The sequence below is a fragment of the Calliphora vicina genome, chromosome 4, assembly GCF_958450345.1.
Source record: "Calliphora vicina chromosome 4, idCalVici1.1, whole genome shotgun sequence".
Lineage (NCBI taxonomy): Eukaryota > Metazoa > Arthropoda > Insecta > Diptera > Calliphoridae > Calliphora > Calliphora vicina.
Window position 1 is genome coordinate 112,031,822 of NC_088783.1, and position 27,244 is coordinate 112,059,065.

Here is a 27,244-nt window from a genome sequence, read left to right on the forward strand (position 1 = left end):
GTCACGTCTATAGTCTCCTTATGGTCTCCTCTATAGTATCGTCTATAGTCTCGTCTATAGTCTCCTCTATAGTCTCGTCTATAGTCTCGTCTATAGTCTCGTCTATAGTCTCCTTATGGTCTCCTCTATAGTATCGTCTATAGTCTCCTTATGGTCTCCTCTATAGTATCGTCTATAGTCTCGTCTATAGTCTCCTCTATAGTATCGGCTATGGTCTCGTCTATAGTCTCGTCTATAGTCTCGTCTATAGTCTCGTCTATAGTCTCGTCTATAGTCTCGTCTATAGTCTCCTTATGGTCTCCTCTATAGTATCGTCTATAGTCTCGTCTATAGTCTCCTCTATAGTATCGGCTATGGTCTCGTCTATAGTCTCGTCTATAGTCTCGTCTATAGTCTCGTCTATGGTCTCGTCTATAGTCTCGTCTATAGTCTCCTCTATAGTCTCGTCTATATTCTCCTCTATAGTCTCCTCTATAGTCTCCTCTATAGTCTCGTCTATAGTCTCGTCTATAGTCTCCTCTATAGTATCGTCTATAGTCTCCTCTATAGTCTCCTCTATAGTCTCCTCTATAGTCTCGTCTATAGTCTCCTCTATAGTCTCGTCTATAGTCTCCTCTATAGTCTCCTCTATAGTCTCGTCTATAGTCTCCTCTATAGTCTCCTCTATAGTCACGTCTATAGTCTCCTTATGGTCTCCTCTATAGTATCGTCTATAGTCTCGTCTATAGTCTCCTCTATAGTCTCGTCTATAGTCTCGTCTATAGTCTCGTCTATAGTCTCCTTATGGTCTCCTCTATAGTATCGTCTATAGTCTCCTCTATAGTCTCGTCTATAGTCTCGTCTATAGTCTCGTCTATAGTCTCGTCTATAGTCTCCTTATGGTATCCTCTATAGTATCGTCTATAGTATCGTCTATAGTCTCCTCTATAATCTCGTCTATAGTCTCGTCTATAATCTCGTCTATAGTCTCCTCTATAGTCTCGTCTATAGTCTCCTTATGGTCTCCTCTATAGTCTCGTCTATAGTTTCGTCTATAGTCTCCTCTACAGTCTCGTCTATGTTCTCCTCTATAGTCTCGTCTATAGTCTCCTCTATAGTCTCGTCTATAGTCTCCTCTATAGTCTCGTCTATAGTCTCCTCTATAGTCTCGTCTATAGTCTCCTCTATAGTCTCGTCTATAGTCTCCTCTATAGTCTCGTCTATAGTCTCTTCTATCGTCTCGTCTCTAGTCTCGTCTATCGCCTGGTCTGTAGTTCTCGTCTCTAGTCTCGTCTATAGTCAAGTCTGTAGCCTCGTTTATAGTATCGTCTATAGTCTCGTCTATCATCCCGTCTCTAGTCTCGTCTATAGTCAAGTCTATAGCCTCGTTTATAGTATCGTCTATAGTCAAGTCTATAGTCTCGTCAATCGTCTCTAGTCTCGTCTATCGTCTCTAGTCTAGTCTATAGTCTCGTCTATAGTCTCTTCTATCGTCTCGTCTCTAGTCTCGTCTATAGTCTCGTCTATCGCCTGGTCTGTAGTTTCGTCTATAGTCTCGTCTATAGTCTCGTCCATAGTCTCGTCTATAGTCTCGTCCATAGTCTCGTTTATAGTCTCGTCTACAGTCTCGTCTACAGTCTCGTCTATAGTTTCTTCTATAGTTTCTTCTATAGTCTCGGCTATAGTCTCGTCTATAGTCTCGTCTATAGTCTCGTCTATAGTCTCGTCCATAGTCTCGTCTATAGTCTCGTCTATAGTCTCGTCTATAGTTTCTTCTATAGTTTCTTCTATAGTCTCATCTATAGTCTCGCCTATAGTCTCGTCTATAGTCTCGTCTATAGTCTCGTCTATAGTCTCGTCTATAGTCTCGTCTATAGTCTCGTCTATAGTCTCGTCTATAGTCTCGTCTATAGTCTCGTCTATAGTCTCGTCTATAGTCTCGTCTATAGTCTCGTCTATAGTCTCGTCTATAGTCTCGTCTATAGTCTCGTCTATAGTCTCGTCTATAGTCTCGTCTATAGTCTCGTCTATAGTCTCGTCTATAGTCTCGTCTATAGTCTCGTCTATAGTCTCGTCTATAGTCTCGTCTATAGTCTCGTCTATAGTTTCTTCTATAGTTTCTTCTATAGTCTCGTCTATAGTCTCGTCTATAGTCTCGTCTATAGTCTCGTCTATAGTCTCGTCTATAGTCTCGTCTATAGTCTCGTCTTTAGTCTCGTCTATAGTCTCGTCCATAGTCTTGTCTAAAGCCTTGTCAAAGCCCTGTCAAAAGCCTTGTCCAAATTCTCGTTCATAGTTTTATCCAATGTTTCGCTTAAAGTCTCATTATATCCTCCTGTCCGTCCTAGGGTTTATAGTGTCGTCTGAAATAATTTTTTTTTAATTTTACTGCAATGCGAAAAGTGATACTGCTTTTGCTATTACTTTTTTTTAAATATTTGTTTTCTACTTTAGTTCACCTTAAAGTATGCTACAGTTTTCAGTTCTTCCCTTAAAATACTTAAGTATTACCTCAGCTTCTTACTTTAAGTGTGTATAGCTGTCATTTCATTACTTTCAGCAGACTTCCTGTTCCAAATTTCATGTTTTATCTTTGTTACTTGCTTTACAAAATAAAACTTTTATTTAGACAAGTTTTTTTTTTTGCCTTAATTTGCTTTTATGAACAAACACATGTCTACTGAACTTTTTTTGCCAACTGTCTGAGTGTTATGTCAAGTTTTTTTTTAGATTTTTCTATATTGCAAATATTACTTGACTTTTGATGTTTGTTTTCTAACGAATATAGACTTTCGTAGTTTATATTCAAAAAGGTTCCATTAAACCCAATCAGTGTTTGATAATAAATGGTCATTTGCTGGGATGTGGAGTAAATAAGAGAAAAAATAGCCTTTAAAAGTAGGAAGTTGAAGAAAAACTGATATAAATATAGCAATTTACTAGAACGAAATTCTATTAGAAAAATAAATATTTTTTTATGAACCCTTGAAATATGTTTCTTTTTTTTGGGGAATCTTTACTTTTTTAAAGCCTACATTTAGGGGTAATATTTGGTCAGTACTTGTTAGAGGGTTTGTTTATTTAGGTAATATTTTACCTTTGGCTTCATATTGATAAATGTTAAGATTTAGTAGAGTGATATTAATATTAACACATTTGCCAGTATTTTTAAATATTTCTTATGTTTTTTGTCTGCATTGTTTAGCCCCTTAAGATAGGCTATTGTTATTGAGTTTGTGAATAATTTGTTTATTTTTATAAATACAAAATGCTTTATTGTGATTAGTTTATTTTGCTTCTCTTTTGACATGAATAATGATGTTTTCTTTGGAAATATTTATTAATTTATCATATCTTGATGCCATGATTTCGTAATATGTACATAAAATGCTTTTTTTCAGTCAATAATAAATCATTGAATAAATCTTTAGTTTCATTATTAAAAAAGGTATGACAAAATTTAGTTCTTTCTTGAATTCTTAATTAAATCTTAAAATCAAACATAATTTATTTGTATTTATTATTTAAATCATTCTCTGAATAGCCTAAATGTATGCTTTACTTATTATTTGAAAAAGAAAATCATCTTAATTGATTTGTTATTTAAATAAACAAATAAAAATAAAAATTTTTTTTAAAAAAAGACAGGCAATTAAGTTTTTGCATATTTAATTTTTGTTTAATGTGTTTATTTAACATATTAAATAAATACCAAACAATTAAAGAAAATAAATTGTGTTGAATTTGTAAAGACAACCAAAAAAAATAAGAATAAAATTAAAGCATACATTTGGGATGATTTAATTATGAGTAAAATAAATAAGAAATAAAATAATAATAATAAATATCATTGATTTTTTGAAAATGGAATAATATTTATAAAAATTTCTGTAAAATTGGCAACCCTACTTTAGGGAAACTTTTCCCCGCAATGGATATTATTTTCCCCATTTTGGGAATTTGAAATTTTTTTTAAAAAATGGCTTAATAAGACTTAAAATATTAAATTACAGCTAACAAATTATAAATTTAGGCATTCAAAATTTTTTGGGAATTTTTTTCCCCGAAATGGGAATTTACAAAAATTTTAGATATGATGGAAAATGTGTAATTTTTAAGCAAATGAAAAAATTTTGCTGGAGAAACCAAAATTTTTAATTAAAATTTTTAAGGAAATTATTTTCCCCGTTATGGGAATTCAAATATTTTCATAGAAATTGTTTTTTGAATTTAAAAAAATTATGTTTAATTTGATAAACTTCAAAATTTATTAAAAATGTCTGTAAAATTAACAACCCCACTTTAGGGAAACTTTTCCCCGCAATGGAAATTATTTTCCCCATTTTGGGAATTTAAAAATTTTTGCTAAAATGGCTTAATAAGACTTAAAATATTGAATTACAACAATTTATAAATAAATTTAGGCATTAAACAATTTTTGGGGATTTTTTTCCCCGAAATGGGAATTTACAAAAATTTTAGATATGATAGAAAATGTGGAAAAATTTCGTATGAAAACACTAAATTTTTATTTAAAATTTTAAGGAAATTATTTTCCCCGTTATGGGAATTTAAAAATTTATTTAGAATTAGTGTTGGGAATTTAAAAAATGTGTGTGTTTAATTGCATAGAATTTCAACATTTATCAGTTTCTCTTAACCATATGCTTTCAATTTATTTAATTTAATACATATTATTCAAAAAATAATTGCCTTAAACTAATTATATCTAGATTAAAAATAAATAAAACTTTTTTTGTTCTAGCATTTAATTCATTGTCATAGTTTAACATGAGAACATCAAATATTTTTAAAATATTGATAATTTTAAATGAAATTTTCATAATCCTTGCATTCGGCATTAAATTTACCAATTTGGAGTGTCATGGTTTTGATCCGGAATTTGTGCAAATTCCCTTGTGTCGCTTAAAAGTGGTGGCTCGTAATAAGGTTTCTGTAAATTATCATTTGAAATTGTTGCAGCTTCCCTTAAACAACAATCTAACGGTAAGTTTCAATTGCTGTAAAATTTGTAATAAATTTCCTAATTATTCTACTGATTATGCAGGTTAGAGGTCAATTGCTGCGCAAAAGTAATGAGTACCGTCCTTTTATTTACAATACTTCGACGGATTTTTGTCGCTTTTTGAAAAATGGCCATAAATTTTTATTTTGGAAAATTATATTGGACATTGCCCGGCCGTTTACAAATGTCAATCATAGCTGCCCCCTTAATGTAAGTTTTGTTATTATTTATTTCTAAATAAAATCTTTATTTTTATTTATTTAGCATGATATTATAGTGGCAAATTTGAGTTTAAATGAAAGTGATATGAAATTGATATTATTTCCTGCTGGTGATTATCTATTACGTTTATATCTGGATGCCTATCAAAAGCCTAAAATTAATATTAATGCCTATTTTGCTATCAAGGATAATTGATGTTAAAAATTTTATTAAAATGTAAGATAATAAAATAAATGCTGTTAAAGGGATATTTATAGTCAAGCAAAAAAAATTTAATACTCATTTCGCAACATTGTTTACGTTTTTTATCATTTTTACTTTGTATCACATATGAATTTCATATGTGTGGAAAACCACACACCAGGGTAACATGTCATTTTTTAAATATTTTTGAATCAATTAATTCGATATAATTATTTCATGCAAATCTCTTAACAAATTTTTTTAAAAATTTAAAAAAATATACATTTTGTGTGGTTTTACACACAAGGCGGAAATGAAGTTTAATTAGAGTTTTTCTTTTAAAAATTTGTATTATTCAAATTTTAAAATGTTTACTTAAAGCTATCTTTCATTACATAGATATTACATATGTGTGGAAAACCACACACTAGGGTAAGCAACCTCACTTTTTAAACATTTGTTTGTTCTAAAATATTTCCTAATCAATTAGTTCGCTAATTTCATGAAATACATATAAATAGCTTAACAAATTTGTTTGTGTGGTTTTACACACAAGGATGAAATGAAGTTTAGTTAGAGTTCTTCTGTAATTTTCTCACGGAATAGACATACAAATGTATACAAACACATGTTTATTCTAACTATTTTTTTTTTTTTTTTTTTTTTCATCATTTATTTATTGTATCTTCATTATTTAATGAACTAACAATAAGTGGTTCAAATCTTATATCTAATATTATTATTTAATTAGTCCAGCCAGTGCCGGACGAAAAAATTTTGTGTTCATGGTTGTTTTGGTTAAATTGGCATTCTTCCTTCTAGATTAGGTCTGCTGTGTCCCTCCTTCTTAATCGAGTGTGGCCACGGTTATCTAATATGTTGCGGGCCAGCGGGTTTGGGTGAACTTCAAGTTTTTTTAAATATTTTTGTACGTTTTTCGAGATTTCAGTTTTTACAATGGGCACGTTTAGATCTTTGTGTATATTCGCGTTTTTGATATACCAGGGGGCAACTGTGATCATTCTTAGAAACTTGTTTTGGCGTCTTTGGATCTTTTCTACATTTGACGCTGAGGCCGTGCCCCATAATTGTATGCCATAACACCATATCGGTTTTATGATCATGTTATAAAGTAGAAGTTTACAATCTAAACTAAGCGTGGAGTTTCTGCCAATAAGCCAATTAATTTGAATTGATTTCAATTTCATTTGAGTCAACTTTGCATCTATATGACTTTTCCATGTAAGGCGACGATCGAGATGTATTCCGAGGTATTTCACTTCCGATTGTTGAATTATTGTTTGGTTATTGATATGAATAGGGGGGCATGATTCTCTACGCAATGTAAATGTAATGTGTGTACATTTTTGCTCGTTGACTTTAATTTTCCATTGTTTTAACCATTTTTCTAATTCAAATATGTGGTTTTGTAAGTGACGAGACGCTTCTTGAGGGTTTTCATGAATGCTTAGAATAGCAGTATCATCAGCAAATGTTGATGTATGAGTGCGATTGTTAGTTGGCATATCAGACGAATACATCAAATATAAAAAAGGTCCCAGGATACTGCCTTGGGGGACTCCAGCTTCAATGGGTTGTGCAGTACTTAAAAAGTTTCCCTCTTTAACCTTAAATGTTCGACCAGTTAAATAGCTTTCCAACAGCTTATGTGTGTTTGCCGGTAAATTTTGACTCAATTTGTATATTAATCCAGCATGCCATACCTTATCAAACGCTTGAGAGATGTCGATGAAGAGTGCAGAACAGTATTTCTTTTCTTCAAACGCTTTTCTCACCATATTTACAAGTCTATGGGTTTGTTCGATAGTACTGTGTTTTCTTCTAAATCCAAATTGATGATTCGGAATACAATTGTTTTCAGTTAACATCGGGTACAACTTGTTCATAAGTATCTTCTCAAATAGCTTTGATATATTAGACAATAGGCTGATGGGTCTGTATGATTCTACTTTTGTGTGATCTTTTCCCGGCTTGGGTATCATGGTAACCAGTGAAACCTTCCATTCTGGAGGATAATATTCAAGTCGTAATATAGCATTAAAAATAAAAAGAATTATTTTTATTGCTATCCGGGGTAGCTCCATAAGCATCTTGTTGCTGATCTTATCCATACCAGGCGCTTTCTTGGGATTTAAATCAGCAATAGCATTTTCGATCTCTCGAATCTCAAAACGTAGGGGTACGGCTGCTGCAAAATAGGGTGCAACAGGTGGCAACTCAATTGCTTCGTTTGATGTGTTCGGTGTAAATACTTTTTTTAAATGATTAACAAACAGATTCCCTTTTTCAGTATCATTTCTTGCCCAACCACCACTTGAATTTCGCAAGGGGGACTTACATATAACGGGTCTTTTAAGATTTTTTGTTGCTCGCCATAATGAGTAATCCGATTGTGGGGTTGCGTCCAGGCTTTCTAAATATTTTTTCAATGATTCCATTTTTCGAAATTCCAAGAGCTTTTTAAGTCTTTTTATACAATCTTTAAGCTTCGATTTTAGTTGGGGGGATCTGTGCAATTGCCACTCTCTTCGAAATCTTCTTTTTTCATTTAAGAGCCGTTCGACATCTGCAGAATTAATTCTATTATATCTGAATTTTCGGGGTGTTTGGGTAGCATGTTGAGCAGCCATTCTGAGATTTTGATCGAAATTGATAAGAGAGTGATCGATATTTTCTGGTGTTCTTAGCGGTATGTTTTCCGAGCAATGTGTACTGAGGTATTTTTTATATTTGAGCCAATTTATTCTTGTGCCTGCCATCGCTAAATTACCAGTCGGGGATACAATTTCTAGGGGGCTCAATAAAGTAATAATAGTGGGTGAGTGATCTGAAGATAGTTCCAGCGAGGATTCAATTTGAATCATTTCTCTAGGGATATTTTTCATCACGCTAAAATCAATAACATCCGGTATTTTTCGTGGGTCAGTAGGCCAGTAAGTAGGTTGGCCGCTCGAAAGCACATGCAAACCCATTTTAGAGATTGAGTCGAACAAAACACGACCTTTAGGGGTAATCAGTCGTGATCCCCAGAATGTGTGCTTAGCATTATAATCGCCAGCAGCCAGGAAACGGGGGCCTAGTGATTTAAAAAATCTATTATATTGACTTTCTGTAATTGAGAATCTTGGGGGTGAGTATATCGATGAAATCACTAAGTTTCGATGAAAATCTTCAAGACAGATTGTAGTAGCTTGAAGATAATCTTCGCAAAAATCACACATTAAGTAGTGTTTTATTCGAGCTTTTATTAAAATTGCCGAGCCTCCGCATGCTCTACCTCTGGGATCTTTGGTGTCATATATTACATATCCATTTATTCGAAAGGAACTTCTGGACGTCAAATGAGTTTCAGAAACCAGCATTACATCAATTTGTTGGTTTCTTAAAAAATATTCGAGTTCGTTTTTGTGTTGGCGTATGCCGTTTGCATTCCAAAAACATATTCTTAGGCAGTTCATGGTCTGTTAAGCACAGCCTGCAATAACATTGATTGCATCTTAAGCATTTCTTGCATCATGTTACTCATTGAGTTTGTAAAGTTATTTACCGATTGCACAAGAGTTTCTATTGTAGATTCTAGTCGGGTAAAATTGAAAATTGGCGTTTGCTCTCTTACCTCTGGGTTCATATTTTCGTTTTGGGGTTGACGGACTTGCGGCTGAGTTTGGTTGTTTCTAAGTACATTTGCATATGTTACTTTGTTGTCATATGTCTGTTGCAACGGGGGGTAGTTCAAATTGATGTTATTTAATGGCTGAGCGGGGAAAATCTTTGGTTTCTGGCTTTGTGATTTTTTAACAATTGAGTAGACAGGACAACCCCTGTAGTTTGCTGTGTGGTTACCTCCGCAATTGCTGCATTTTTTTATTTTAGGATCATCTTTAGATTTGTTACATTGGGATGTGTTATGCAACTCCCCGCAAATGACACATACTGGTGGCAATTTGCAATATGCCTTGGTGTGTCCATATTCTTGGCAATTCATACATTGAACGGGGCCAAATCGTTTGTGTGGTTCTTCTACCGTAATTTTACGATGCAATAAGTACTTCAAGTTATATATGGGATGTGTTTCATTTTTTTTCAGGTTTATGTCACCGGGTTCAAGTTCAACACGGAAGAGTGGTTGGGGTATTTTTTCGCGATTTCTAATATTTATCACATTTTTTGTCTTATAGCCTTTATCTTCTAAGCTTTGCTTTATTTCGAGTGGTTCAACATTACAGTCAATACCCTTTATTACAACTTGTAGACCCTTGCTTCCTTTCAGCTGATAAGTGTAAAAACTTTTCTTTTGAGTTTCAAAATATGTTACAACCTTTCTATAATCGTTTTCACTATTGACCTGTATTTTAGTTTCATGAATCGTGCCTTTCTTGATTGGGATTACGTAAAAAGAGTTCTCTCCTATTAATGAGATCAGGCTCTGAACCAGTGGATTCGAATTATTTTCTCTCAAGTAAATGGGGGGTGGTTTTGTAGAATGGATTTTATTTACTGGTTCATTAGTTTCACATTCCAGAATAGAAAAACGATTTTCATTGTTTAGTCTATGAGGTTCACTATCCTTATATAATTTGGCCAAGGGTGCCGCTTTCGAGGACTTGGGACTTCGTGCCCGTTTTAAAACTGTAATATACCGGTCCATTCCAACCTGTATTTGGGATTTATTTTCATTATTTAATGGTTGACTAATCTTGGGTACAGCGCCGCTTAATGGGTTAATTTTATTTGTAGTTAGTGTGGTGGATTTCGTATCTGAAGCTGATATAGCTAGCATACTTTCAGGCATAGATAAAATATTTTTATTTTCTGATTGAGTTGAATTTTCTTTTGTTTGACAATCATTAGTTGTTGTCAATGCGGGGGAACAAGAACGAGCGCGGTTAACAGGTTTGGCTGTTAAAAACAAGTTGTCATCTATTCTTCTGTTTGTTTTGTTTATATTTTTTTCGTCTACATTAACTGTAACGTATGCATTTCTGCCGTTTACACTTAACCTTCGCTCACTGTTTTCGTTGAAGAGACTCATTTAAGAGTATTTGTAATTACTTTCGTTAACACTCTTGATCTTTATTTAATAGTCAATGCACAAAAAAGGTTCAAAAAAAGAAAAAAAAATATAAAGAATTTTTTTTTTTTACTTATTTGTCTTTTAGTTGTTGTTTTGATTTTTTATTTAATAATATTATTAAAAAAAAAGCGTCCTTTCGCGTAAATAATAAACAGGTGATATTTATATTTATTTTCCGATAGATACATTAAAATAACGAGTTATCTCGGAGTAAAAATAAACACGTCCGAACTGAACTAGAACTGAACGTCCGAACTGAACTAGAACTGATTTATTCTAACTATAAATCAGTTTTCTTAGTATTAGCTCTGGTTTATGCAAAATTCTTAACATCAAAATGGGGAAATTTTGGGTGAAATTTTTTCCCCCAAAAATGGGAATTAAGAAAATCAGCTATAACTTCAAATAAAGATTTAATTAATTAATATTATTTGAAATTTTAATAAATTTTGAAAAAAAAATTTGATTTTTCCCCGGAAATTAAAATTATATTTAGGGGATTATTTTCCCCATTTTGGGAATTTGAATTTTTTTTTTAAAAATGGTTTAAAAAAACTTAAAACATAAAATGATTGCTTTAAATTTATAAATTTATGTATTAAAATTTTTTGAGGGAATTATTTTCCCCGTTTTGGGAATTTACAAAAAATTAAAAATATGATAGAACATGTGTAATTTTAAAGCAAATGAAAGAAATTTATTGGAAAGACCATAATTTTGAATTAAAATTTTTAGGGAATTATTTTCCCCGTTATGGGGATATACAAAGACCTTGAAATTAAATATTTGTTAAATATGATTCATAAACTTTACAATTATGTTGAGAATTTCAAAGATTTGCAATAAACAATTTTGTGTGGTTTTACACACAAGGGTGGAATGAAGTTCTACTGGATTTCTATCATAGTATAAACGTATAAATGGATACATGCAAGTGTTTTTTCTTACTATAAATAATTTTTCCTAGTATTGTCTCTGTTTTATGCTAAATTCTAAATATCAAAAGGGTAAATAGGGGATTTTTTCCCCCAAAAATGGGAATTAAGAAAAACAACAATAACATAAAATTGATATTTAATTAATTAATATTATTTGAAATTTTATAAATTTTGAAAAAAAAAATCGATTTTTCCCCGGGAAATTAAAATTATATTCAGGGGATTATTTTCCCCATTTTGGGAATTCGAAATTTTTTGCTAAAAATGTTTAAAAAAAACTAAAATGATTGCTTTACTGAAATGGATATTATTTTTCCAAAATTTTTTTAATTGAAATTTTAAGGAAATTTTTTTCCCCGTTTTGGGAATTTAAAAATTTATTTTGAAATAGTTATTAGAATTTATAAAATTTATGTTTTATATCATAAAATTAAAAAAAAAATTAAAAATTTCTTTAAAACTAATATCCCCAGTTGTGGGGAAATCAATCCCCCAACAATGGAAATTAAGAAAAAGAACTAAAATATAAAATTTAGATTTAAATATGTATTTTAAATGTGATTTTTAAAATTTCCAAAAAAAAATATTTTTAGATTTTTCCCCAGAAATGGAAATTTTTTTAGGGGATTATTTTCCCCTTTTTGGGAATTTAAAAATTTTATTTAAAAATTGTGTTAAGAAACTTAAAGCAATGAATTATAGTTCTAAAACTAAAAAATTAGAGATTAAATATTTTTTGGGGAATTTTTTCCCCGAAATGGGAATTTACAAAAAATTGTATTATTATAGAAAATGTAATGTTTTCAACTAAATAAAAAAATTCAGCTAAAGAAACTATAATTTTGAAAAAAAAAATTTGAGGGAATTATTTTCCCCGTTTTGGGAATTTAAAAATTTTGCACAGAACTTATAAAATGTGTAGTAAACATTCAAATTTGTTTAAAATTTCCTTATTTGAGGAAATTATTTATTCCCACTTTAGGGGAACTTTTCCCCAAAATGGAAATAATTTCCCCGTTTTGGGAATTTAAAATTTTTTAGAAAAATTCTGTAATAAAATTTAAAACATTGAATTAGAGCTTTAAAATAATAAATTTATTTTAAAAAAAAATTTATTCCCCGAAATGGGAATTCATAAAAGTTTCAAGTGAAAATTTCATGGAAATTATTTTTTTCATTATGAAAATTTAAACATTTCATACAATAGTTGATTTTTTGGTTTCCCTAACTTTCAGTTTAATATTCAATTTGCCATAAATAATTGCTTTAAACTAATTAAATTTAGATCAAATATATAATTTGGCAGTCTAGTATTTAATTCATAACCATCATTAGACATGAGAACATCAGCTATTTTAAAGCTATTTACATTTTTCAATGGTATTTTTACATTCAGCGCTTTGGTAATAAGATTTACCAATTTGGAATGTAAGAGTTTTGATCAGGAATTTGTACAAATACCACAGTGTCGCTTAAAAGTAATGGCTCGTGATAAAGTTTCATTAAATTTTCATTTGAAAATGTTACAGCTGCCCTTAATCAATATGACGGTAAGTTTATTCTGCTGCTGTGAAAATTTCTCATAAGTTTCTTTTAATCTCCATCAGGTTTTGGGTCAACTGTTGCGTAAAAGTAATGATTATCGACCATTTCTTTACAATTCATCTACGAATTTTTGTAGCTTTGTTAAAAATGCCAATAAACTTTTATTTTGGAAAATTGTTTGGAACATTGCACGACCGTTTTCAAATGTTAATCACACCTGCCCCTATAATGTAAGTTTTTCTTGAGGTGATTTGTATTTCGAATAAAGCAATAATATGTTTATTTTGTTACATTTTAGCATGATATTATAGTGCAAAATATGATTTTGGATGAACATAATATGAAATTGATTCTATTTCCACCGGGTAACTATTTGATACGCTTTTATATGTATGTCCAGGGTAAGCGTAAAGTTGGTATTAATACTTATTTTTCTATAAAAGATAATTGATGTAAATAACATTGGTAAAATTAAAAAAAAAAAAAAACTAATTTTTTTTTTGATTCAAAAAAAATATATTATTCTAAAAGTTTTTTTTGTATTATTTAATGTTAAATTGTTGTTTTAACTGTTCACTTTAAAATGTATTTAAAAGTTTTTCTAAAGCTTGTCTTTAACTTAAGTTATAAGTGTTTTAACAAAAAATGAGCCTAATTAATATTAATCATACGCCTAGTTGGTTTTTAAAGCATATTTTGGATTTTCTTAGAAACCAGCTAACTTTTGAAGAATATTTTTTTTAATAAATCAATTTTAAATCAAAACGAACATATTTAAATGTATTCTGAAAATGCATTCAATTAAATTAAGGAATAATAGGTTGATAGATTGTTTTGATGGAAATAAATTTTCTAAATTTTCATATAAAAATACATATTTTGTGGGTATTTGTTATTCGAGGATTATAATGAGAAACAATGATTTCATTAAGTTTGAAAACAAAATAATGCATTCTTTTTTTAAAATTGAAAATACCAAGATTAAAATGAATGGAAAAACTCCATCTGTACGTGAGGATTTGAATTTTTCCCACAAAATGTAAAATTTCAATTTTTTTTTAAATTATAGAAAATGCAATGATTTTAACTAAATAAAAAAAATCTAATGAAGAAATAATAATTTTGAAGAAAAAAAAATTCGAGGGTATTATTTTCCCCGTTTTGGGAATTTAAAAATTTTGCACAGAATTTTGTTTAAAATTTATAAAATGTGTAGTAAACATTCAAATTTGTTTAAAATTTCCTTATTTGAGGAAATTATTTATGCCCACTTTCGGGGAACTTTTCCCCGAAATGAAAATAATTTTCCCCGTTTTGGGAATTTAAAAATTTTTAGAAAAATTCTGTAATAAAATTTAAAACATTGAATTAGCACTTTAAAATAATAAATTTATGTAATAGAATTTTTAAGGGGAATTTTTCCCCCGAAATGGGAATTCACAAAAATTGTTAAATATGATAGAAAATGTAATGTATTCAACTAAATAGAAAAATTCTGATGAAAAAACAATAATTTTGAAAAAAAAAATTCGAGGGAATTATTTTCCCCGTTTTGGGAATTTAAAAATTTTGCACAGAAATTTTGTATAGAATTTATAAAATGTGTAGTAAACATCATAATCATTAAAATTGGTATAAAATTTCCCCAAAAAAATTATGCCCACCTTAGGGGAACTTTTCCCCGAAATGGAAATAATTTTCCCCGTTTTGGGAATTTGTAAATTTTTAGAAAAAATCTGTAATGAAACTTATAAACATTGAATTAGAACTTTAAAATTATAAATTTGTGTATTATCATTTTTATCGGGAATTTGTTCCCCGAAATGGGAATTCACAAAAAATTTAAATTTGTATAAGATGAAGAAACAATAATTTTGAAAAAAAATTCGAGGGAATTATTATTCCCGTTATGGTAATTTAAACATTTCATACAATAGTTAATTGTATGGATTCCCTTAACCATATGTTTTCAGTTTAATAGTCAATTTGTCATAAATAATTGCTTTAAACTAATTAAATTTAGAACAAATATATAATTTTATGGTCTAGTATTTAATTCATAAACATCGTTAGCCATGAGAACATTAGCTTTTTTAAAAATATTTATGATTTTAAATGTTAGCTTTACAATCGACGCTTTTGTAGTAAGATTTACCAATTTGGAATGTAAGAGTTTTGACCAGGAATTTGTACAAATACCACAGTGTCGCTTAAAAGTAATAGCTCGTGATAAAGTTTCATTAAATTTGCATTTGAAAATGTTGCAGCTTCCCTTAGTCAATACGACGACGGTAAGTTTATTCTGTTTTTCTGAAAATTTCCAATAAATTAAATTTCTATTAATCTCCACCAGATTTGGGCTCAACTGTTGCGCAAAAGTAATGACTATCGACCATTTCTTTACAATTCATCTACAAATTTGTGTAGATTTTTAAAAAATGCCAATAAATTTTTATTTTGGAAAATTGCTTGGAACATTGCACGGCCGTTTACAAATGTCAATCACACCTGTCCCTATAATGTAAGTTTTTCTTTCGGCGATTTGTATTTTGAATACAGCAGCAATATGTTTATTTTGTTACTTTTTAGCATGATATTAAAGTGCAAAATTTGGTTTTGGATGAACAGAATATGAAATTGATTCTTTTTCCGCCGGGTAACTATCTGGTACGCTGGTATATGTATGTCCAGGAAAAACGTAAAGTTAATATAAATATTTATTTTTCTATAAAGGACAATTAATATATTTACAAAAATTAAAAAAAAAAAAAAAATACAAAAATTTTTTTTTTTTTTTTTTATTAAAAAAAAATATATTATACTAAAAGCTTTTTTTATATTATTTAATGTTAAATTGTTGTTTAAACTGTTTACTTTAAAATGTATTTAAAAGTTTTTCTAAAGCTTGTCTTTAACTTAAGTTATAAGTGTTTTAACAAAAAATGAGCCTAATTAATATTAATCATACGCCTAGTTGGTTTTTAAAGCATATTTTAAATTTTCTTAGATACCAGCTAACTTTTTAAGAATATTTTCTTTAATAAATCAATTTTAAATTAAAACGAGCATATTTAAATGTATTCTGAAAATCTTAAGGCACATTAAGGCGATTTAAAACTCAATATTTGATGGAAATAAATTTTCTAATTTTTTTTTTATTTTTTTTTTCTCAATTATAATAGCGTGAAACAATCTTCCTTTAGATGCTTTAATTTTACAAATTTTTTAATAATTAATGTAAAGTATCCCTCAAAATTTTATCAAATTCTTGCTTTAACTTTCTTGTAATCTCCATTTTTTAAACAAACATGAAATGCTCAGTCAATTTTTACCACAATTTCTTTCAGCAAAAAACCAAGAAATGCCACAAAAAATGTATTTCATTACATTTGATTTTGTTGCTGCTCATCATAACTGACATTTTTCTAATTTTCCACATGAATGATCAATAATTTAATGTGAATTTGTGCTGGCACAATGAAAAGGAAAGGAATTTCTACATAAAATAAAAAAACAACACAACTAACAAAGGTGAATGAGTACAAATTTAGGTACAAAGAATTCTGTAGAAAATTATTACAATTTGTTTAGAAATGTTATTTAAATCAAGGCAAATTATGACAATGTACAAGTTCATAGCAATATTTGCAGTAAATTTAATATAATTTTTAGGCATAAACTATTTTGTGGGAAATATTTTACAAAAATGATATCAATTGGATTTTTATGACTGGTATCTAGCCACCTTCCTTTCGTGTTCAGAAGAGTTATCAAGGATGAATCTGAGACACATCCATTACCTCATCAGAAAATCTATTTAACAAAATTTATGCTTAAATAGCTAAAAATTAAATATTTTTTCTTAAAGTCTTACTATACGTATGATTAATATTAATTAGGGAGCATTTATACATAAATGCTCATAACTTTCTTTAAAGAGAAGCTGAGAAAACTCTGGGAATACTATTAGAAAGTAGAAACATCAAAGATTAAAGCCAAATGAAGATAAGATAATAATATTTAAAAAAAGTTTGTTTTTTAGGAGGTAATAATTGGCTGAAGGAAAAAAAAATTTTAAATTTTTTGAAGAACATTATAAAATGGCTAAATTAGGAGGTTTATTTTTAAAGCTATGATTGAAAACTTAAAATTAACTAAAACTAAGTAACATTTGTAGAATTTTGTTTAAAAAATTTCTAAAAAATTGTGTTACTTCAAGGTATTTTACTTGATATTATAAAGAAACTCAATGATAATAAGTTTAAATATGTTTGCTTTTAATTAGATATTGTGTTATTTAAACATTTATGCTAAAAAAGTTAGCTGTTATTAATAAAAAATCATTAATATTATTTAAAACTAAAAGGCGTATGATTAATATTTAATTTTTTTTAAATTTGTTCATATTATATTGAATGTTGCTGAGAAACTTGTTGATAATAAGTTTAAATATGTAGCTTTTAATTAGATATTGCATTATTTAAATATTTTTGCTCTAAAAGTTAGCTGTTTTTAATAAAAATCTTGAATATTCTTTGGAAACCTACTAAGCGTATGATTAATATTAATTATGAAGTTATTTTGTTTAAATTACAATAACTTTGGTTTAGGAAACAATTAAAGGAATCTTTAAACGGATATTTAAAGCTAACATTCCAAAGAATAATTAAGCATTTAAATAATATTTAAGAATTGTTTAATAATACAATTTTTTAAAGGAGGAATTTAAAATAATTTTTTTTTAAAGGAAAATAAATTTTAATTTTTTTAATTTTAAACGAATTTTTAAGCTAAATAAAAACAAAATAGCTTAAAAACAAATTGTTTTTAACAAACAACAAAATCCTTCTTTCATTTGGTTCATACTTTTTTTAGTTTTTTGCTTAATTTATTGTTAAAGTTAAGCTTAATCTTCTTTATTTTTATTTTATTTAAAATTAATGTATATTTGTAATCACCCCCTTGCTGTTCATTTATTTCCGTTTAAATTTAAATTATAAAACATAAATTTTAATTTGAAACATTCTTCTTTATTTCAAACACAAATTTACACTTTCAGGTGTTATTAAATTTCCTTTTTGTAGCTAAAACAATAGCATGCTTTCAGGCGCACCTTTAAATTTAATTTAGAAAACCTAACAACAATAAGAAACCTTTTTGTGTTTAACAAAAACCAGCTTCTTTGTTTTAAGGCAGTAGCAACAACAAAAAAATCTAAAACAATTGATTTATTGTTATTTCCTTAAGTTCATTTTAGTGTTTTCAATACATTTCCGGTTTTAAAGTTCTTTTTTAAATTCTATTGTTTGCCGAAAACAAAATGTATACAAAATCCTTAAGGACTCTAGAAATGTTTCAAAAAGGGGAGGGAGAAACATAAAGTTTCTTTCAACAAAACCCTTATGGAAAGTTCAATAAAGCAAAAGAAACAAAAAATAGAGTTAGATTCGGCTAAAACGAATCTTAGATAACCTTCACCAACGATTGAAAATATTTCTTGGTGAAAAAAATTATTAAAAAAAAAATTTTTTTTTGGGTGAAAAAAGTCGGTTTAAAAAATATATTTTACCAATTTTAAGCCATTACGGCTCAGAATTACTATGGCGCCATATATGTCATTGGATAGGTCTTTCAAATATCTATCATTTGATATCCATATTGTCTATATTAATGACTTAGTAATTGAGATATAGATCAAGATCCAAAATCGAGGTAGTCTTGGTTTTTTGCTTATAACTCAGCCATTTATGGGCCGATTTTCTTGATTTTAAATAGCAAACTAACCGGGACTATAGCGGATATATTGATGTATGAATCATGTAAATATAATATTTGGGGGCTATGGAAACATGATTTCAACATACAAGCGGAAAGACGGAAATGGCTATATCGAACCCGCTATGCAGAATATATATTTTAGGGGGTCGCAAATGAAAAATTTAGAAACTACAAACGAAATGACAATTTTAACACTCTTGGTGAAGGGTATAAAAATAAAGCAAATACCCATAGAGTTTTGAAAACCAGCTACCCCTTTGTTTTTTGTTTTGGTTGTAACAAAAAAAAATAACAGGGTTTGTTTTTGTGGTTTTTGCTTGGAAATATGTAAAAGAATCTTTGCTAGCTAGTGTCATGTGTTATTATTGAGTCTGTGTGGCAACATGATAAGCTTGGCCATCCAAAGGGGGTGGCTGCTTCATTTTGTGTGGTTTTTATATGTTTGTTTTTTTGTGTTATTTTTTTTTTGTCCTCACTACTCATTTGCACTAATTTGCATTTATTAAGCTTGTTTGAATATTTGATCAAGATTTTTGATTTGTTTTCCTAGCAATTTTTTTTTTTGACTAGAAATTACAAATTATTGATTTTTGTTGTTGGTATAGGAGGTTTTGGTTGAGGCTAAGATAAGGGTTTATTTGTATAACCAAAAAACAAATTTTTAGGGAATTGACACAAATATTTTTAGAAAATACCATCAATATCTATATAGTGGCAAGATGTATATTAAGTAAAGTATGGCATACTTTTAGGCATAGATAAGAAATTATATAAATTTTGGATTGCAAAAATCATAAGAATATCAAAATGGTTTTCCAGACTATTAGTAAAAATATAACAACTTTTGCTGCAATGTTGGGACTATTTAAAAATATTTAAACTGAAGAACCTTAAAACCTATTTAAAAAAAAAAAAAACTTTAGCTTTTGAACCCAAACCTTATTGCTATAAAAAACTATTCCTGAATTAATTTTCTTATCAATTAATGCCTAAAATATTTACCTTCAAAAGGCTATCAAAACTTTAACTTTAGCTATTCTAGAACAAAAGTTATTAAAATTTGAATGAAAAATGTGCTCAATTAATATTAATCATACGCCTAGTAGGTTTTTAAAGAACTTTCAAGATTTGTATCAATTACAAGCAGCTTCTTAAGAATATTTTCTTCAAAAAATTAATTTAAAACAAGTAAGAGAGCATTATTTATGATAAGCCTAGCAGCGCTAGAATCTAATGTTACAACTTCGATAAAAGTTGGTCATATTAAGCGTAACTGCAAAGCTTCAATTAAGCGAAAATGACAAAACCGTTTTATTTTAAAGATTTTTCAATGAAAATATAATTAATTTATTATTATTAATGAAACTTTTAACAAATATCAAACAAATTTAGATTTTTTAAAGAAAGGTCAAAGGTCATGCTTTACGATTTTTTTTATTTTAAGGAGATGTTGTATTAAAACATAGCTAAAATTATAGCAAAGCCTTTCTTAAAGATTTTTCTTAAATATTTATGATTTTTTTTTTTTAAAAAAAAGGTCAAAGGTCATATTTATAATATTTGATTTTTGGTATTTTTTTATACCCTTCACCTTTGTGAGAAGGGTATATATAAGTTTGTCATTCCGTTTTTAATTTCTACATTTTTCATTTCCTATACACCCTATAAAGTATATATATTCTGGATCCTTATAGATAGCGGAGTCGATTAAGCTATTCCGTCTGTCCGTTGAAATCAATTTTCTGAAGACCCCAGATATCTTCGGGATCCAAATCTTCAATAATTCTGTCAGACATGCTTTCGAGGAGTTTGCTATTTAAAATCAGCCAAATCGGTCCACAAATGGCTGAGATATGAGGAAAAAACCAAGACAACCTCGATTTTTGACCTATATCTGGATTACTAAGACATTAATATAGACAATATGGATATCTAATGATAGATATTTCAAAGACATTTGCAACGACGTATATAAGACCATAGTAAGTTGGACCTACAATGGTTCAAAATATCAAAAACAATTTTGAAAAAAATTTATTTTTAATTTGAACCTACAATTTGAACCAAAATTTTAGAAGAAAACTGTCTTCACAAAGACACTTTTTTCTAGAAGAAAACTGTCTTCACAAAGACACTTTTTTCTAGAAGAAAACTGTCTTCACAAAGACACTTTTTTCTAGAAGAAAAAGTGTCTTCACAAAGACACTTTTTTCTAGAAGAAAAAGTGTCTTCACAAAGACACTTTTTTCTAGAAGAAAAAGTGTCTTCACAAAGACACTTTTTTCTAGAAGAAAAAGTGTCTTCACAAAGACACTTTTTTCTAGAAGAAAAAGTGTCTTCACAAAGACACTTTTTTCTAGAAGAAAAAGTGTCTTCACAAAGACACTTTTTTCTAGAAGAAAAAGTGTCTTCACAAAGACACTTTTTTCTAGAAGAAAAAGTGTCTTCACAAAGACACTTTTTTCTAGAAGAAAAAGTGTCTTCACAAAGACACTTTTTTCTAGAAGAAAAAGTGTCTTCACAAAGACACTTTTTTCTAGAAGAAAAAGTGTCTTCACAAAGACACTTTTTTCTAGAAGAAAAAGTGTCTTCACAAAGACACTTTTTTCTAGAAGAAAAAGTGTCTTCACAAAGACACTTTTTTCTAGAAGAAAAAGTGTCTTCACAAAGACACTTTTTTCTAGAAGAAAAAGTGTCTTCACAAAGACACTTTTTTCTAGAAGAAAAAGTGTCTTCACAAAGACACTTTTTTCTAGAAGAAAAAGTGTCTTCACAAAGACACTTTTTTCTAGAAGAAAAAGTGTCTTCACAAAGACACTTTTTTCTAGAAGAAAAAGTGTCTTCACAAAGACACTTTTTTCTAGAAGAAAAAGTGTCTTCACAAAGACACTTTTTTCTAGAAGAAAACTGTCTTCACAAAGACACTTTTTTCTAGAAGAAAACTGTCTTCACAAAGACACTTTTTTCTAGAAGAAAACTGTCTTCACAAAGACACTTTTTTCTAGAAGAAAACTGTCTTCACAAAGACACTTTTTTCTAGAAGAAAACTGTCTTCACAAAGACACTTTTTTCTAGAAGAAAACTGTCTTCACAAAGACACTTTTTTCTAGAAGAAAACTGTCTTCACAAAGACACTTTTTTCTAGAAGAAAACTGTCTTCACAAAGACACTTTTTTCTAGAAGAAAACTGTCTTCACAAAGACACTTTTTTCTAGAAGAAAACTGTCTTTTGTATTTTAATGTATAATTTGGTGAAGGGTATATAAGAAAAAATTAAAATTTTTTTTTAAAAATTAAAAAAAAATTTCGTATAAAAAAATTTTAAATTTTTCGAAAACAATTTTGAAAAAAATAATTTTTAATTTTGTTTCAAAGTCCATTGCAGCGATGAATATAAGGCTAAAGTAATTTTTAATTCAAAATTGTTTTTAAAAAAAATTAAAAAATTTCGAAAAAAAAATTTAAAATTTTTCAAAAACAATTTTGAAAAAAAATTTAATTTTGTTTACTTAAAAATATTTAAAATTTGTATTTTAATGTATAATTTGGTGAAGGATATATAAGATTCGGCATAGCTGAATTTAACTTGAATTTAATTGTTGCATATTACATGAAATATTTAAATTCAAAATCTGCTTTTAGGCTCAAAAGATTAAAGATTCACCGATACAAATATATTAAGATCCAGTCGCTTTGTTTTACTTAAAACTCTGTAACAAAGTTTTATATAATTACAGCTATATACGAATACATTATAAAAGAGAATGTGTGTAAAATATAACAACCGGAAGTAAAACCGTGAGACAATCATAATAAAAAATACAACACACCGAAAACAAAGCTTTAGCAAAGAATTTAACACAAACAAATAAACAGGATAAAGCTAAAGGAGAACAAATGAATTTTCATGATGCAGTAAAGCAAAAATACTCACATGCCAGTACATAATACTTCAGTTTAAACACACCAGCATGACAAATAGACAAATAAACGACCAAACAAAACAAAAAAAAAAAAATTAAATTAAATTGGTATTGTATTATTCCTGTCACCTACCTCTACCTCACATGCCTGCAATGACATTTACATTTTTACATTGTATTGTGGCAGCATGTATTATAAAATATTTCATGTATGTAAAGTATTACACTTCTTTTTTTTCGTATGTATGTACTGTGTTTCCCAAAGGATAAGTCGCGCGTGAAATTACAAACGTTAAAGTTTCCCATTGTTTTCTTGTTTTTTAGTACCTAGCTCGTTCGCTCGCTCCTGCTCTCATTCTATAGAATGAAACAAAAATTTGTTTCATTGTTGTTGCTGTTGTTTAAAGTATAAAGGTGTTTGAATTACTCTCATCCACACTCATATACAAACATACATTTGTTGTAAAATGTTTCATTCATTTTTGTTACGGTTGTTATTGTTGTCAAACATCATGACATAAAGGTGAGCGAGCAGAGACAGACATACAAAGGCAAATATATAAAATACTCTGAAATTATATTCGTAGCATATAAAAAATTGTAAATAATTGAGCTTTGGAAAGCTGTAAAGAGATGGGAAATAGAATTTTGCAGGAGCTCAACTTCGAAGGGGACTAGATGAGGAAGATAATAGGAAGATTTAGGCTTTAACCTTTATTCTTATATTTTTGTATTGAAAATGCAAAAATGTAAAAATTAAAAAAAAAAAAAAATTTAATTTTTTAAATATTTCAGAAATAATTTCAAATTCATTTAAGGTTTCTTAATAATTAAGTAGTAATTACATTAAATAACTAGGTTTAAAACAAAAAACTTTTATTTTATAGCCAGAAATATGTAAATTTATAAAAATTTAAATTTTAAGCTACAAGGCGTATGATTAATATTAATATAGAGGTAGTATTAAACAAATCGCTATAACTTGGAAACCAAGACATATATTTGAATAAATGAAAATATAAAATAAAGCCAAGACTTTACGGCTTCTCCCCTATACACATTTATTTATAAAGCTTTTGCAATTTAAGAAAATTTTTTATTTGAAATTAAAATTTACAAAATTTTTAAAAAAATTTCAATAATAATTCTTAATTCTTTTAAGTTTTCTTAATAATTAGGCAGTAATTACATTAAATTGAAAACGCAAAAATGTAAAATTTAAAAAAAAAATTTTTTAAGAAAATAAAATTTATTTAATTTTTTAAATTTTTCAGAAATAATTTTAAATTCATTTAAGGTTTCTTAATAATTAAGTAGTATTTACATTAAATAACTACGTTCAAAACAGAACCCCTTTATTTTATAGCCAGAAATATGTAAATTTATCAAAATTTAAATTTTAAGCTACAAGGCGTATGATTAATATTAATATAGAGGTTGAGTTAAATAAATCGCTATAACTTGGAAACTAAGAAATATATTTGAATAATTGAAACTGTTAAATAAAGCTAATACTTTAGGGCTTCTCCCCTATACAAATTTCTATATAAGATTTTTGAAATTTTTGTAAAATTTGTTATTTAAAATAAGATTTACAAATTTTTTAAAAAAAAAAATTTAAATTCTTCTGAGTTAACTTTATAATTAAGCAATAATTACATTAAATAAATATTTTTAAAACAAAAAAGCTTTATTTTGTAGCAAGAAATAAGTAAATTTATCAAAATTTAAAATTTAAGCTACCAGGCGAATGATTAATATAGAGGTAGTGTTAATTAAATCGCCATAACTTGGAAACTAAGAAATATATTTGAATAAATGAAACTCTTAAATAAAGCTAGGACTTTAATGCTTCTCCCCTTACACATTCCTTTATAAACCTTTTGCAATTTAAAGAAAATTTCTTAATCCAAATTTAAATTTTTAACAAAATTAAAATTTTTTCAAAAAAAATTTAAATTTTTCAAAGTTTTCTTAATAATTAATTAGTAATTACGTCAAATAAACAGATTCAAACCAAAAAACCTTTATTTTTTAGCCAGAAATATGTAAATTTATCAAAATTAAAATTTCAAGCTACAAGGCTTATGATTAATATTAATATAGAGGTAGAGTTAAATAAATAGCTATAACTTTTAAAGTAAGAAATATATTTGAATAAACTAAAATTTAAAATAAAGCTAAGACTTCAAGGTTTCTCCTGTATACACATTTTTTTATAAGGCTGTTGCACTTTATGGAAAAATTTTTATTTCAAAATAAAATTTACAAAATTCTTTAACAAACTTTTAATTTTTCCCAAACAAATTTTCAATTTTTTTGAGTTTACTTCATAACTAATTAGTAATTACATTAAATAATTATGCTCAAACCAAAAATCCATTATTTTATAGCCAGAAACATGTTAATTTATCAAAATTAAAATTTTAAGCTACAAGACGTATGATTAATATTAATAAAGAGGTAGTGTTAAATAAATTGCTATAACTTTGAAACTAATAAATATATTTCAATAAATGAAAATGTAAAATAAAGCCAATACCATACGCCTTTTACCTTATAGTCTTTTATATAAAATTCTTTGTAAATTTTTATCAAAAATTTTATTTGAAAATAAATTTTAAAAAATTTAAAAAAAAATTTATTTCAAATTTTCAATTTGAAAAGAAAATTTACAATATTCTTACGGAAAATTAATTAAGATTTTATAACAAAACTCAATTTTGTAAAATTTTTAAGAAAAATTTAACATAAATTTATATTAAAAGAGAAAATTCAACTTTTTATAACAAAGGTCATAATAAAATTAATCAAATCCGCCTCAATGTAAAAACTCTTACAAATAGCTTAGGTTTACGACCTCACTTTTGTCCACTCTGCCTTAAGAATGACGGAAAGCCTTGAAATTTTGTTAAATCCTTAAAGCCCACACCTCTGCTTGCTTTTCTTCAAGTCTAAGTATGTGTATGTCCTTTTTCTCTCCTGATACCTTTGTGTTTCCTCTTTTTTATGTTGTTTAACTAATATTTTTTTTATATTATTTGCTAAACTTTATGTCTAAACTTTTCTACAACAAAATTCTGCTAAAGGTTACAACACAAAAACCTAACAATGCCTGAGTGCCGGTATGGCTGCTGCTGCTACTGCTGTTGCTTTTTGTGGCTATACCTTAAGGAGTTTAAAGTTATTTTTTTGTGCCGCCACCTTTTTTTTGCATTTGTTTGCTTGCCTGTCCTAGCGTGAAAGCCGTGAAAATTGTCACCGAGGAAAATTGTAAAACACCAAGTGCCAACCATTGTTTAGGTGTCAGGAATTGCTAACATTCTTACTCTCACACCCTCACAAATTCGCATACCACGATTATGCTAACAGTAGCTTTTACTGGTTTTCAAAAGATTTTTATTAAAGCATACTTTAGGGAGCTATCTCAACAGAGGAGGGAGTTGATGGCAAAAAAAGTGTTATAATTTTTTACGCTACAAAGTTTTTTTCTTTCCATTGCTAACAGTTCGATTATTTTACGTTTTTGCTATGCTTTTGGTAGAAAGCTGAAAGAAATGTTACAAGTAAAATAACATTGTTGAGTGTCATTGTTATTTACGGTTTTTAATCTTCCATTTGTGCAGCTTTGTAAGAAAAATGCTGAAAAAATAAAAGGAATAAGAAGAAATTTTAAAGTTTTCTTAACAAAATCTTAATACGCATATTTTTGAATAATAATTTATTAAAAAAAAGTTTATATTAAAAGTTACAATAAAGGAGAAATGGTAGGTGAAAATAGGGAATAAATTAGCTTGAATTAAATATATTAAATTACCTAAATCATAACACAACTAGAGCTTATCTCTTTTTAAAACTTTTTTTTTTTTATCAAAAACTCCTTAAAGTATGCTAAGCGAAAAACATTTTAAAAAAACGTAGCATAATTTTGGGGTTTATTGGTCATCTCTCTCTACCACCAAATTATACTTGCTAAAACCTTCATAAAACCGCACAAAATATTAGATTTTAATTGGCTTTACATCTCGTTAAATCTTTCAAGTTTATTGTCTTTGAATTCCCTTTGATAACAGCCAACTGCCATCTTTGCTGTTCACCAAATTTTGTACAGTCGACAAACGAATTATAGGAGCAGAAAAAAGTTATCAAATGTAGCTTGAGGTAGATGATAATTTCCATTGGTACAATGTTACGGTTTATAAATATTGTTTATGGCCAAGATGATGGCTATAAAAGTATCAACACTAAATATTCGTTTTCAAAATAAAGATGAAACTTTCTCTGTTGGAGGGTAAAAGGACAGGAAATTAAACAAAAGCAGAAAGAACTAAAGGAGAAGAATACTCAGAAAATTATGAGGAAGGGCCTTTTATCCTTTTCCGTCTTTACAAAGACACTTTTTTTCTAGAAGAAAACTGTCTTCACAAAGACACTTTTTTCTAGAAGAAAACTGTCTTCACAAAGACACTTTTTTCTAGAAGAAAACTGTCTTCACAAAGACACTTTTTTCTAGAAGAAAACTGTCTTCACAAAGACACTTTTTTCTAGAAGAAAA

At 28.2% G+C, this 27,244-nt stretch overlaps 2 protein-coding genes across 2 annotated transcripts; both read left to right on the forward strand.

Annotated features, from left to right (window-relative positions):
• The first annotated feature begins 4,770 nt into the window (after positions 1-4,770).
• LOC135958685 (uncharacterized) lies at positions 4,771-5,422 on the forward strand. The gene is made up of 3 exons (XM_065509575.1): positions 4,771-4,986; positions 5,048-5,215; positions 5,270-5,422. Exons 1-3 carry the CDS (start codon positions 4,771-4,773, stop codon positions 5,420-5,422), a joined length of 537 nt encoding a protein of 178 aa, XP_065365647.1.
• A 7,358-nt stretch (positions 5,423-12,780) lies between these two features.
• LOC135958686 (uncharacterized) lies at positions 12,781-13,439 on the forward strand. The gene is made up of 3 exons (XM_065509576.1): positions 12,781-12,993; positions 13,051-13,218; positions 13,287-13,439. The coding sequence occupies exons 1-3, from the start codon at positions 12,781-12,783 to the stop codon at positions 13,437-13,439; spliced, it is 534 nt and encodes a 177-aa protein (XP_065365648.1).
• Positions 13,440-27,244: the final 13,805 nt, after the last annotated feature.

Bases quoted from the DNA above. Each gene is read 5' to 3' on its own strand.
- LOC135958686 (XM_065509576.1), top strand. From the start codon at position 12,781: ATGAGAACATCAGCTATTTTAAAGCTATTTACATTTTTCAATGGTATT. The intron at 12,994-13,050 runs GTAAGTTTATTC...AATCTCCATCAG, and splicing joins TGCCCTTAATCAATATGACG to GTTTTGGGTCAACTGTTGCG. The intron at 13,219-13,286 runs GTAAGTTTTTCT...GTTACATTTTAG, and splicing joins ATCACACCTGCCCCTATAAT to CATGATATTATAGTGCAAAA.
- LOC135958685 (XM_065509575.1), top strand. From the start codon at position 4,771: ATGAGAACATCAAATATTTTTAAAATATTGATAATTTTAAATGAAATT. The intron at 4,987-5,047 runs GTAAGTTTCAAT...CTGATTATGCAG, and splicing joins CCTTAAACAACAATCTAACG to GTTAGAGGTCAATTGCTGCG. The intron at 5,216-5,269 runs GTAAGTTTTGTT...TTATTTATTTAG, and splicing joins ATCATAGCTGCCCCCTTAAT to CATGATATTATAGTGGCAAA.